The sequence below is a fragment of the Bufo bufo genome, chromosome 5, assembly GCF_905171765.1.
Source record: "Bufo bufo chromosome 5, aBufBuf1.1, whole genome shotgun sequence".
NCBI classification, from domain to species: Eukaryota; Metazoa; Chordata; class Amphibia; order Anura; family Bufonidae; genus Bufo; species Bufo bufo.
Genome location: NC_053393.1, coordinates 281,576,920 through 281,591,277, shown reverse-complemented (window position 1 = coordinate 281,591,277; position 14,358 = coordinate 281,576,920). Strand labels below are relative to the sequence as shown.

General features: G+C 42.1%; 1 protein-coding gene across 2 annotated transcripts in view; it reads right to left on the bottom strand.

Moving 5' to 3' along the window:
- SDHA (succinate dehydrogenase complex flavoprotein subunit A) overlaps positions 1-14,358 on the bottom strand; it is a 615,692-nt gene that overhangs the window by 99,178 nt on the left and 502,156 nt on the right. For both annotated transcript variants that reach the window (XM_040431943.1, XM_040431944.1), the window contains one exon: positions 6,399-6,529. In XM_040431943.1, the coding sequence (XP_040287877.1) occupies positions 6,399-6,529 (131 nt within the window). The remainder of the gene's footprint in view (positions 1-6,398; positions 6,530-14,358) is intronic.

The window sequence follows — 14,358 nt, the reverse complement described above, 5'->3', positions numbered from 1 at the left end:
TGGTTTTCATGCCCTCCCCCCTCGGATTTTGGTTATCCCAGGTGTTGCTCTATGAACGCTCTGTGTATTTTTTAGGATATTTAGAAGATAAGGGGCACATTTATTACGATCAGTGTCTTAGACGCCAGCCTTAATAAAGGCCCATAGCGGGTGGTGGATCCGCCAGAGTTATGAATAGACGGAGGCCTCTCCATAACTTCGGAGCATCCAGCACCAGTTCTAAATGTAAGACAGCTTCTGAGCGGTCTTACTTTTAGACCATTTCCTATGCCTAAAACAGGCGTAAACAATGATGAATGAGATGGGCCTGCCGGCTCATCCCCCTCTCCGCCCAAGCCACACCCACAACTTTAGAACTGGCGTGAGCAGGAAAAAGTCGCTGATAGTGGCGCAACAGCCATCTGTGCCTGAAATACACCTAATATAGGCATATTTCATCTTAGCAAATGACCCCCTAACTTTTTATAAGAGCAGCTAAAAATTAGGACAGTTCACATTTATATCCTAGTATGAAACACCATGCAGTGGTGTATGGAGCACTAAGAAAATTAACAATTGACTTATACTTGTGAGTGTTGGGAGAACCCTTTAAGGGTCCATTCACACGTCCGTGTGTGAGGATCCGCAAAACACGGACATCGGCGATGTGCGTTCTGCATTTTGCGGACCGCACATCGCCGGCACTGAATAGAAAATGCCTATTCTTGTCCGCAATTGCGGACAAGAATAGGACATGTTCTATATTTTTCGGGATCGGAATTGCGGACCCGTAATTGCGGACCATAGAAATGAATGGGTCCGCAATTACGTTACGCAAAATGCGGAACGAAATTGCGGACGTGTGAATGGACCCTAAATGGGATGGGCAACAAATGCTAACACCATTGCCTTTATAGAAAAGATGAGGTTGATTAGAGATTGATTCTAAATTCAAGATCAAGAAACGGCACCAGGGACTGAACATTTAAGATGGTCAGACGCAAAGAAGATCCTTACTAAAGCACTCGTTAGTCCAACATACATAGTTTCTTTTTTTTTTTTTTTACAGCTTTTGAGGCTTCTCAAGTGGTGTTAAGGTAGTTTCCTGTTAGGAGAAGTATTCTTTAATGGGTTGATAGATTTCTGTAGAATAGGTTACTTATTCTGTAGATACCTATATGGTAAAGTGTACCATGGTATAATAACCATTGCACCGTTGAGAAGGGTTTAAATGAATTAAACTGGAAGAACCAGGAGTGGAATGTGTAGCAAGGTATTTTAGTGGTTCTTTCCCCTTTCATTCTTTGTAATGTAGTTGGCTAGTTGTGCCTGGTACCTGGCCACATTCCTGAAGTATGAAGTAAATGTACATGCATGCTGAACACTGAAGACCTTCATGAGGGGCCAGGAGGATAGAAAACATCTAGATATGTAACAAAGTTTAATTCAATTAAAGACATCATCAGGGTAAGATGTGTCTTGCTACCACCTCTGCTCTTTGAATTATATGGGTATCTGCCAGGTACCATGTTGGGAACTGGTCGATGGGGAGCTCGCTCATTTGTGTATAGCTTTGGTAACTGTTAAATTTACTATGTTTTGTAAATACTGTATATCTTTATCATAGTTTGGTAAACTTTTATACACCCAAGTCATGTTAAGCCTTTTTTCCAGTATGTCACATTAATACAGTTTGATCTAAGGCGCAACAGGGGTCTGATAAACCAGACCCTCATCAAACCACCCAAGATCCCTCAGATCAGACCCTAAAGCTCTGAGCAGGAATGAGGATCTAATCTGAAGTCTGATGGAGCTTGGGAGCCTGATCTGAAGCCTGGGGAAAAATATGTTTATTTTTCTCCTGTATATCCTAGGTGTGTCTAGCATCTTAAGAGCGAAAAATACAGTATATTTACTTACAATAATGTCAAACAATCAGAATGCAAGAAGTTTGTGGTCAAATCTGTACTCCATGAGGTCCATGATCAGGAGATTCCATCTAGAGCATGTGTTTCAAAATACATTAGGAAGAAGGACCCACTCTCCTGGGTCAATAAAATCTTATCTAACAAAGTTGGCCATCCAATTATTGGGTGTTTCCTGTGGGATGTACGACATATCTGATATGACAGCAGAGCTGCAGGTCTAATTCTGATGGTGTAGGTAGGCAACTGCTGTTGTGTTGTCTGAAACCTAACAGGGTAACCTGCCAGGTGGTGGGTCCATTGTCAAGTACAGAAAGAAGGGGAGAAGTTTTGAATTTGAACTAGCCCTGCTGGAGACAAGGAATACTTACACAGAGTTCCAGAATTTAGACAGACAGTCCATAGTCAAAGTCACTGAGCTTTCAGAAAACTTTAGATAAGTAAAAGCGACATATCAGAAGTTTTGATTAGTGAGGGTCTGAGTGCTAAAGCCCCTTCTGATTGCTAAAACGAGGAGAGAGGAGCACTCGCACTGCATGTGCTCTCTTACTGCAGTAGATGAGGTGGGGTTGGCCCATAGACTTTCTATTGCGTTTGTCTTGCTTCCTCTCATGAAACGAAGAAAGAGAGCAAAAATGCGACAGCTTCTCTAGTGATCAGTGGGAGGTCTCAGCATTTAGACCACCACTGATCAAAACTTTTGATATGTCGCTATGACGTATCAAAAGTATTCTGAAACCTCAGTGATCCTCTAATATTATACAGTTGCAAGAAAAAGTATGTGAACCCTTTGGAATTATATGGATTTCTGCACAAATTGATCATAAAATGTGATCTGATCTTCATCTAAGTGACAACAATAGACAATCACAGTCTGCTTAAACTAATAACACACAAAATATTAAATGTTACCATGTTTTTATTGAAAACACCATGTAAACATTCACAGTGCAGGTGGAAAAAGTATGTAAACCTCTAGACTAATGACATCTCCAAGAGCTAATTGGAGTGAGGTGTCAGCCAACTGGAGTCATATCAATAGAATGATATTGGAGGTGTTGCTTACAGCTGCCCTGCCCTATAAAAAACACACACCAGTTCTGGGTTTGCTTTTCACAAGAAGCATTGCCTGATGTGAATGATGCCTCGCACAAAAGAGCTCTCAAAAGACCTACGATTAAGAATTGTTGACTTGCATAAAGATGGAAAGGGTTATAAAAGTATCTCCAAAAGCCTTGCTGTTCATCAGTCCACAGTAAGACAAATTGTATATTAATGGAGAAAGTTCAGCACTGCTGCTACTCTCCCTAGGAGTGGCCGTCCTGTAAAGATGACTGCAAGAGCACAGCGCAGACTGCTCAATGAGATGAAGGAAAATTCTAGAGTGTCAGCTAAAGACTTACAAAAGTCTCTGGCATATGCTAACATCCCTGTTAGTGAATCTACGATACGCAAAACACTAAACAAGAACGGATTTCATGGGATGATACCACAGAGGAAGCCACTGCTGTCCAAAAAAACCATTGCTGCACGTTTACAGTTTGCACAAGAGCACTTGGATGTTCCACAGCGGTACTGGCAATATATTCTGCGGACCGATGAAACCAAAATGGAGTTGTTTGGAAGAAGCACACAACACTATGTGTGGAGAAAAAGAGGCACAGCACAACAACATCAAAACCTCATCCCAACTGTGAAGTATGGTGGTGGGGGCACCATGGTTTGGGGCTGCTTTGCTGCGTCAGGGCCTGGACGGATTGCTATCATCGAAGGAAAAATGAATTCCCAAGTTTATCAAGACATTTTGCAGGATAACTTAAGGCCATCTGTCCACCAGCTGAAGCTCAACAGAAGATGGGTGTTGCAACAGGACAATGACCCAAAGCATAGAAGTAAATCAACAACAGAATGGCTTAAACAGAAGAAAATACGCCTTTTGGAATGGCCCAGTCAGAATCCTCAACCTGATTGAGATGCTGTGGCATGACTTCAAGAAAGCGATTCACACCAGACATCCCAAGAATATTGCTGAACTAAAACAGTTCTGTAAAGAGGAATGGTCAAGAATTACTCCTGACCGTTGTGCAACTACAGCAAACGTTTGGTTGAAGTTATTGCTGCCAAAGGAGGTTCAACCAGTTATTAAATCCAAGGGTTCACATACTTTTTCGACCTGCACTGTGAACGTTTACATGGTGTGTTCAATAAAAACATGGTAACATTTAATTCTTTATGTGTTATTAGTTTAAGCAGGCTGTGCTTGTCTATTGTTGTGACTTAAATGAAGATCAGATCACATTTTATGACCAATTTGTGCAGAAATCCGTATCATTCCAAAGGGTTCACATACTTTTTATTGCAACTGTATATACATATTACACATAAAAGACATAATTATTTCATTGCTGTATCAAATTTTCAAAAAGGTTATATTAAATGTCATAATAAAGTCTTAGGCTGGGACCACATGGTGACTTTGGCTGTTACACACGTACCACCAAATGTTGAAGTGTAGCGCCAATTCTGTGTATTTGCAGCAAGTTGTTGAGGCACAACACACAAGAAATCCCATCAGGCTAGATTTCTTGCAACTGTTGCGTCACAGCAACAGCAACTTGTAGGTTGCAATGTTACTTCATTCACTTATAGTTGCAATTACTTGTGATGTAAACAGTGCTACACTGCAATCTATGGCCATGCAATGTGTCATGCCATAGTTATCATCTAGCTCCAGCCTTATATATATACAGTTGCGAGAAAAAGTATGTGAACCCTTTGGAATGATATGGATTTCTGTACAAATTGGTCATAAAATGTGATCTGATCTTCATCTAAGTCACTACAATAGACAATCACAGTCTGCTTAAACTAATAACACACAAAGAATTAAATGTTACCATGTTTTTATTGAACACACCATGTAAACATTCACAGTGCAGGTGGAAAAAGTATGTGAACCCTTGGATTTATTAACTGGTTGAACCTCCTTTGGCAGCAATAACTTCAACCAAACGTTTCCTGTAGTTGCAGATCAGACGTGCACAACGGTCAGGAGTAATTCTTGACCATTCCTCTTTACAGAACTGTTTCAGTTCAGCAATATTCTTGGGATGTCTGGTGTGAATCGCTTTCTTGAGGTTATGCCACAGCATCTCAATCGGGTTGAGGTCAGGACTCTGACTGGGCCACTCCAAAAGGTGTATTTTCTTCTGTTTAAGCCATTCTGTTGTTGATTTACTTCTATGCTTTGGGTCGTTGTCCTGTTGCAACACCCATCTTCTGTTGAGCTTCAGCTGGTAGACAGATGGCCTTAAGTTCTCCTGCAAAATGTCTTGATAAACTTGGGAATTCATTTTTCCTTCGATGATGGCAATCAGTCCAGGCGCTGATGCAGCAAAGCAGCCCCAAACCATGATGCCCCCACCACCATACTTCACAGTTGGGATAAGGTTTTGATGTTGGTGTGCTGTGCCTCTTTTTCTCCACACATAGTGTTGTGTGTTTCTTCCAAACAACTCAACTTTGCTTTCATCTGTCCACAGAATATTTTGCCAATTCTGCTGTGGAACATCCAGGTGCTCTTGCGCAAACTGTAAACGTGCAGCAATGTTTTTTTGGGACAGCAGTGGCTTCCTCTGTGGTATCCTCCCATGAAATCCATTCTTGTTTAGTGTTTTACGTATCGTAGATTCTCTAACAGGGATGTTAGCATATGCCAGAGACTTTTGTAAGTCTTTAGTTGACACTCTACGATTCTTCTTCACCTCATTGAGCAGTCTGTGCTGTGCTCTTGCAGTCATCTTTACAGGATGGCCACTCCTAGGGAGAGTAGCAGCAGTGCTGAACTTTCTCCATTTATAGACAATTTATCTTACCGTGGACTGATGAACAGCAAGGCTTTTGGAGATACTTTTATAACCCTTTCCAGCTTTATGCAAGTCAACAATTCTTACTCGTAGGTCTTCTGAGAGCTCTTTTGTGTGAGGCATCATTCACATCAGGCAATGCTTCTTGTGAAAAGCAAACCCAGAACTGGTGTGTGTTTTTTATCGGGCAGGGCAGCTGTAACCAACACCTCCAATCTCATCTCATTGATAGGACTCCAGTTGGCTGACACTTCACTTCAATTAGCTCTTGGAGATGTCATTAGTCTAGGGGTTCACATACTTTTTCCACCTGCACTGTGAATGTTTACATGGTGTGTTCAATAAAAACATGGTAACATTTAATTCTTTGTGTGTTATTAGTTTAAGGAGACTTTGATTGTCTATTGTTGTGACTTAGATGAAGATCAGATCACATTTTATGACCCATTTGTGCAGAAATCCATATCATTCCAAAGGGTTCACATACTTTTTCTTGCAACTGTATATATATATATATATATATATATATACATACACACACACAAACACACACACATATATATATATATATATATATCTATATATAATATATACACACTGTGTAAAAGAATACTTTATACAATCTTACCTTGTAGTCCTCTCTGGCATGAGCCCCACGACTTTCTTTCCGAGCTTCAGCGCCATAAATAGTCTGAAGTGCATTAAGCATTAGGTTTTGTAACTCAAGGGCCTCCACCAAATCAGTATTCCAAATGATTCCTACAATTATAAAGAAACTATATAATTATATGGCCATTATCTTATCTGTCCTCAAATTATTGCATAATGTCACTTACTAGTTACAACTCTGAAGCTGAATATACAAGTGTTTCCTCGTGTTACAATATTAATTTGTTCCAGGTAGGGTTGCCACGTCTCCCAACAAAAAAAAACACCTTAGTTTACATGGGTAAAGGCAGGGTTTAAGGGGAATGGCTTAACAGATGGTGTTATACATTAGAGTTTTGTACCCTTTTTTTATTTTTATAAAACAATTATTTTACTATCATTTCAATATAAAATGCAGCCAAAAATGAGGCTAAGGCTCATAGATTGTAAGCTCTTGCGAGCAGAGCCCTGAATCCTAGTGATTCAGTTGTATATTAGCCAGTTACTTTTGTTTTGCACATAAACCCTATGAATTTATAAAGTGCAGTGGAATATGGTGGTGCTACATAATAAATATTATTATGTGAACAGGTGCAATTGAATTAGCTCTCATCGAGAAGCAGATAACCACAAAGCCAGTAGAATACATACCTTGCATTTATTTCAGTGCTGCCCCTAAACCATGCAGCCCTAAGCAGGAGCCCAATTTGCCCTGGTTTGTCATCCTAGTGTGTAAGCAAAACCAATCGACAATGATTGTTTATGGTGAGAGTAAATGAGAGAACATGCCTTTTCTGACTGACTACATCTGTTGGAAATACACTGCTCAAAAAAATAAAGGGAACACTTAAACAACACAATGTAACTCCAAGTCAATCACACTTCTGTGAAATCAAACTGTCCACTTAGGAAGCAACACTGAGTGACAATCAATTTCACATGCTGTTGTGCAAATGGGATAGACAACAGGTGGAAATTATAGGCAATTAGCAAGACACCCCCAATAAAGGAGTGGTTCTGCAGGTGGTGACCACACACCACTTCTCAGTTCCTATGCTTCCTGGCTGATGTTTTGGTCACTTTTGAATGCTGGCGGTGCTTTCACTCTAGTGGTAGCATGAGACGGAGTCTACAACCCACACAAGTGGCTCAGGTAGTGCAGCTTATCCAGGATGGCACATCAATGCAAGCTGTGGCAAGAAGGTTTGCTGCGTCTGTCAGCGTAGTGTCCAGAGCATGGAGGCGCTACCAGGAGACAGGCCAGTACATCAGGAGACGTGGAGGAGGCCGTAGGAGGGCAACAACCCAGCAGCAGGACCACTACTTCCGCCTTTGTGCAAGGAGGAACAGGAGGAGCACTGCCAGAGCCCTGAAAAATGACCTCCAGCAGGCCACAAATGTGCATGTGTCTGCTCAAACGGTCAGAAACAGACTCCATGAGGGTGATATGAGGGCCCGACGTACACAGGTGGGGGTTGTGCTTACAGCCCAACACCGTGCAGGACGTTTGGCATTTGCCAGAGAACACCAAGATTGGCAAATTCGCCAATGGCGCCCTGTGCTCTTCACAGATGAAAGCAGGTTCACACTGAGCACATGTGACAGACGTGACAGTCTTGAACGCCGTGGAGAACGTTCTGCTGCCTGCAACATCCTCCAGCATGACCGGTTTGGCATTAGATCAGTAATGGTGTGGGGTGGCATTTCTTTGGAGGGCCGCACAGCCCTCCATGTGCTCGCCAGAGGTAGCCTGACTGCCATTAGGTACCGAGATGAGATCCTCAGACCCCTTGTGAGACCATATGCTGGTGCGGTTGGCCCTGGGTTCCTCCGAATGCAAGACAATGCTAGACCTCATGTGGCTGGAGTGTGTCAGCAGTTCCTGCAAGACGAAGGCATTGATGCTATGGACTGGCCCACCCGTTCCCCAGACCTGAATCCAATTGAGCACATCTGCGACATCATGTCTCGCTCTATCCACCAACGTCACGTTGCACCACAGACTGTCCAGGAGTTGGCAGATGCTTTAGTCCAGGTCTGGGAGGAGATCCCTCAGGAGACCGTCCGCCACCTCATCAGGAGCATGCACAGGTGTTGTAGGGAGGTCATACAGGCACGTGGAGGCCACACACACTACTGAGCCTCATTTTGACTTGTTTTAAGGACATTACATCAAAGTTGGATCAGCCTGTAGTGTGTTTTTCCACTTTAATTTTGAGTGTGACTCCAAATCCAGACCTCCATGGGTTGAAAAATGAGATTTCCATTTTTTTATTTTTGTGTGATTTTGTTGTCAGCACATTGAACTATGTAAAGAACAAAGTATTTCAGAAGAATATTTAATTAACTCAGATCTAGGATGTGTTATTTTTGTGTTCCCTTTATTTTTTTGAGCAGTGTATATCAAGCAGCATTTTTGTGGCCGGAGCACACCTGGAAGCGCGTGCTTCCAGGTTTTCAGCATTCAGATGCCTGTGATCAGGACTGACCACATCATCTTTAGTGTTAAATGTCCACGATCGGCATTACTGCCTTCTGCGGACATTAGCCGCGGGTGCCTACTGTATGAAACAGCAGGAACCCGGCGGCTGTGGCGCCCACTCCATCTTTAAAGTCCCGACTGCCGATGTAAATAGCCGTTTGGCGTTCGGGAAGGGGTTAATATAGTAAAAACAGTGAAAGTAAGCAGCTCTCACCCACCGTCCACCTGCCTTGAGCACGGATGGCAACCTCCTGACTTGATTGCTGTGAAATATTCAAGACCAAGAAAAATCCAGCTTCCAAGATGCAAAAGGTGGAATCTTTATTGTGCGTTTAAAATCCAAATGCAAGACATCACAGGTTACAGTAACGCGTTTCAGACCGCAAGTAAATCAGGGTCCTTCATCATGACAATAAACTTGTGTACAAAACTCAGTTTAAAAAGGCTAATCCACACCTGCCACCCCAATCATTGAGTCACATGACCTGATTAGACTAACTCAGAGCATGTGTCAATCATGAAGGGAGGGGAGGGAGGAAAAGACACTTGGAATACACATGAAAAGATACAGGTGTGGATTAGCCTTTTTAAACTGATTTTTGTACACAAGTTTATTGTCATGATGAAGGACCCTGATTTACTTGCGGTCTGAAACGCGTTACTGTAACCTGTGATGTCTTGCATTTGGATTTTAAACGCACAATAAAGATTCCACCTTTTGCATCTTGGAAGCTGGATTTTTCTTGGTCTTGAATATTTCACAGCAATCAAGTCCGGAGGTTGCCATCCGTGCTCAAGGCAGGTGGACGGTGGGTGAGAGCTGCTTACTTTCACTGTTTTATATTGTTGCTTCGGACAGCGTGCACTCCCTACCTATTCATACAGTGCGATTTCTCCAGTGCTCCGTGAACCATGGCACATGCTTCTCTACGCCCTATGGGTGAGAATGCCGCACGTATGCTCAAAATGAATGCGATTTTTGAGGTTCCGGATCCAAACATGCAAGACAGCTTCAATCTCAGGGGACTTATGTCTACACTTGAAAAGCTTTTAGTGAAGGAGTTACGCACCTGGTGGGACCTAACCTCGCTACAAAAGTATATTTATAAAAATATGATTCCGCGGGGTTTGAGACTCAAGAAGAAACCCACTACAGTTTATTCAGAATCCTTCACTTTACAATGGCAGGCAATTTTATCAGATTGTTCCACTAAACTGATGCAATTGATTGTGCAACATGAGCAAACCACTCTTGCTGACCTGAGAGATGAAATTCAGCTTACTCAGGACAATCTTACAGTCTATGTGGATAATCCGGTATTTGCTGATCTGGATGTCAAACTGACAGAAAATATGAATAAGCTTGAGGATGATTTGATGCAATTCAAGCAAAATAAATATAACCGGGACTTACTGGACTATAAACATGATGCAGTTTATACCTGGGCAGATAACAGAGCATCTACTCCACGATCCATATTGAGGAGATCTCGCTCTAGGAGAAAATCCTCCCAGAGAGTTTCTTTTAGTTCTGCAGATCTGGATTCACTGGACTCATCATCTGGGGACAATGACACACATGCACCGAAAGTAGAGATGTCTGCTAAGGATCCCTCCAAGCATAAGAGGAATGCAAAAAACGACGCGCCGGAAGAAAGCATAAGAGAAAAATCTCACCGATATCCATCACGGCACAGGAGAAAATAGAGGACTTACAAGTGGTGAATTTATCTGCTACTATTCTTTCAGAGAACCATATTAATATTCTGAAAAAAGGTTTATCTTTTTCCCCCTCCTATCATTTTGATTTATATAAAACCATATTAGATGTGAATAGATTGGCTCGCATTCTCACCCTCAGAAAGCACTTCCACTCAAGTGCTTCAGAACAAGAAGTTAATAGCAATAGGGTTGATCCTGCTGTCGGTAGGGGAGATCCTGCTGTCGGTAGGGTTGATCCTGCTGTCGGGGGTGGGGATCCTGCTGTCGGTAGGGTCGATCCGGCTGTCGGTAGGGTTGGTCCTACTGTGGGCGGGGTTGATCCTGCTGGCGGCAGGGTTGATCCTGCTGTCGGTAGGGTTGGTCCTGCTGTCGGTAGGGTTGATCCTGCTGTTCCACTCAATGATTGTTCTGTCTTGCGTGGTTCACCTGCTGTTTCCTTTGGGGAATTAACCCATCTAGTGTCACTGCAGGAGACGCACGCTAGACATGATGATCTTTGTTTGGTGAATAATTCTGTCACATTTAAAGTTAATAATAGAGATTTCTATCCATTGCAGTCTCGCTCACCTGCTTTGGATAGGTACCAAGAAATGGTAGAGAGGGACTTATGTGCATTGCATAATGATATTAAACTACACCGTAGTGAGAATACAATGCATGATGGTCTGCACATTAGTCCTTTTTCTAATCTCCAGAAAGGAGAGATGGCTGCTTTACGGGCTTTGTGAGATAGGGATGACCTGGTAATCAAGCAGGCTGATAAGGGGGGGGGGGGGCGGTTGTCATTTTGGATAGTGGCGTTTATAAGTCCCAAATATTGCTAATGCTGAGTTATCCGGATGTATACAGGGCACTCCACGGCAACCCGCTCCCCTCTTTTCAGAAGAAACTTGCAGATTTATTATCCATTGGCCTTATTTCTGGCTGCTTATTGCAAAAAGAAAGGGATTATATTTATGTTACCTGCCCGGTCATCCCTATTTTTCATGCTCTGGCGAAAATTCACAAAGATGTGTTTCCTCCACCAATGCGGCCCATTGTGGCGGGTATAGGTAGCTTTTCAGAACGGTTGTCTGAATGGGTAGATTCGCTATTGCAACCTATCATTCCTCTCATCCCTGGTTTCATAAAAGACACTGGATCTGTGTTGCAGGCCATGTCGTCTTTCCAATGGAGAGAGGATTATGTTTGGATTACTGCAGACGTGGTGTCACTTTATACGAATATACCACATGAATTGGCGCTGCGATCTCTGTGTTGGTTCCTTAATACCTATAGCAACTATACCTGTGAATTGCAAGAATTTTTGGAGATGTCAGTCAGCTTTCTCTTGAAACATAACTTTTTTATGTTCAACGGATGTTATTATTTGCAGGTATCTGGGGTGTCGATGGGGGCTAAGTTCTCTCCCTCCATTGCTAATATATTTATGGCATGGTGGGAGAGGAGCTTCCTCCTCATCGACACCCACCCTTTTTGCGATCGCCTGCAGTGGTATGGGCGCTTCATCGATGACCTGCTGTTTGTATGGTCTGGGGATGTGGCGTCCATACCACTGTTTGGCGAATACTTGGATTCATGTGTACCCTCCATTTCTTTCACGTTGCACTTTGATACCAGGTCGGTTTCCTTTTTGGATTTAAAATTGAGCGGTGATTCTGCTAGTTCTAGTGTGAACACCTCCACTTTTAGGAAAGAGCTAGCTGGTAACACTATTTTGCATGCATCATCATGCCACCCGCTGCATGTAATATACAATATTCCAAGAGGCGAGCTGATCCGTACCAGGCGTAACTGTTTGGACATTTTGTCCTTTGAACAGGAAAGTAATAAGATTGTGAATAGATTGGCTCTTAGAGCCTATTCACGGAATCATATGCTAAATAGCAAAAAAAACGGTTCAGAGTTTGGACCGCAAATCTTTGATCTTTCCTGATACAAACCCCACAGATACAGCGGGCAACAGCAAAGTGAAAAGCCACACTCCCATTACGTTTGTCACCCAGTCAAGTGGCGAATACAGGGAAATATGCAAAATTATTAAAAAGCATCTACCAGTCCTCAGCTTTGATGAAAAGTGGTCAGAAATAATAGCGGGAGGCATTAGGTGTGCTGCAAAAAAAGCTCCCACATTGGGCAGTCTCATCAGTCCCAGTTTATATGAAGAGAAAAGCAATGTGACACCGACCTGGCTTTCAACGAAGGGGAGCTATAAGTGCGGGCACAGTAGGTGCATTTGTTGTGATTATTTTCAAGTAAGCCGGTTTTTTTATTCTATGGCTAATGGTAAAAAATACAGTATTAATAGCTACTTGAATTGCAACACAAAAAATGCCATCTACTTAGTGACCTGCCAAATGTGCAAGTTGCAGTATGTAGGTTGCACTTCCAACCAAATAAAATCGCGAATCCGTAAGCATATATCGGATATTCCCCATTACAGAAATCGCAACGTATCTGCAGTTAGTGAACATTTTGCAGTTATACATGGTGGTGATGTGACCCATCTGAGAGCCCAAGGTATTGAAAGGGTCTTTATTCCAGCCAGAGGTGGCGACCTGAGGAGAAAGCTGCTTAATAGAGAGACTTATTGGATGTTTTTACTCGCCACGCGCTATCCTGAAGGTCTGAACAAGAGACATGATCTCATACTACAATATTAATTTCATGTTTGCCTGCCATTGATGTTTTTTACACATTGCCAATTTTAAACATTGTTATTATGTTTTTCTATATATTTCATGTGTATCTTTTCATGTGTATTCCAAGTGTCTTTTCCTCCCTCCCCTCCCTTCATGATTGACACATGCTCTGAGTTAGTCTAATCAGGTCATGTGACTCAATGATTGGGGTGGCAGGTGTGGATTAGCCTTTTTAAACTGAGTTTTGTACACAAGTTTACTGTCATGATGAAGGACCCTGATTTACTTGCGGTCTGAAACGCGTTACTGTAACCTGTGATGTCTTGCATTTGGATTTTAAACGCACAATAAAGATTCCACCTTTTGCATCTTGGAAGCTGGATTTTTCTTGGGGTTAATATAGTGTACCATATATGTAGAAAATGGCAGATTTTCAGCTCTATATTACAGGGTACATGCAGTTTTGTGACATTCATTTCATAAAGTGGATTACAAAAATGAATTTACTGAAATTTATTTTGCACTATTAAATGTTTTTGTAATTACTAAAAATTATACTTTTGCTTCTATCCTTTAAAGTTCATTTGTCTCATCCAGTTAAGCCAATACTCCGCTTTGCACTGATGAGGGACAATCATCCCAAAACAACTGTCTGCAGAAAAGGTGCTGGCTTAACTATCATTCAAGAGACGTTACATTTCACATTTAAAAAGTTGAACATTGAATTATAGGGCAACTACATTACAACTGGTGGTATGAGTTCATTTGCATACCCTCGTAACTGTCACTTAATGTTTTTTCTTAACGTGTAGGCTAAGTGATTATTTTTGCAATGAAAACCTGTATTCACTGTTCAGCACAGAACAGTATTTAACACTGAAGATTCTTCCAGCTCACTCTTGCTACCTCCTATACACTTATATAAATGACCTTATATGCTATAAAACCCCTTATCCCATTTCCCTGGACTTTGACATCTCGACACTATGGGGGTCATTTATTAAGACCGACGTTTTAGACGCTGCTCTTAATATCCCCTATAGCTAAACCGGCTTCTACATAACTTCGGCGTGTCCACCGCCACTTCTAAATTT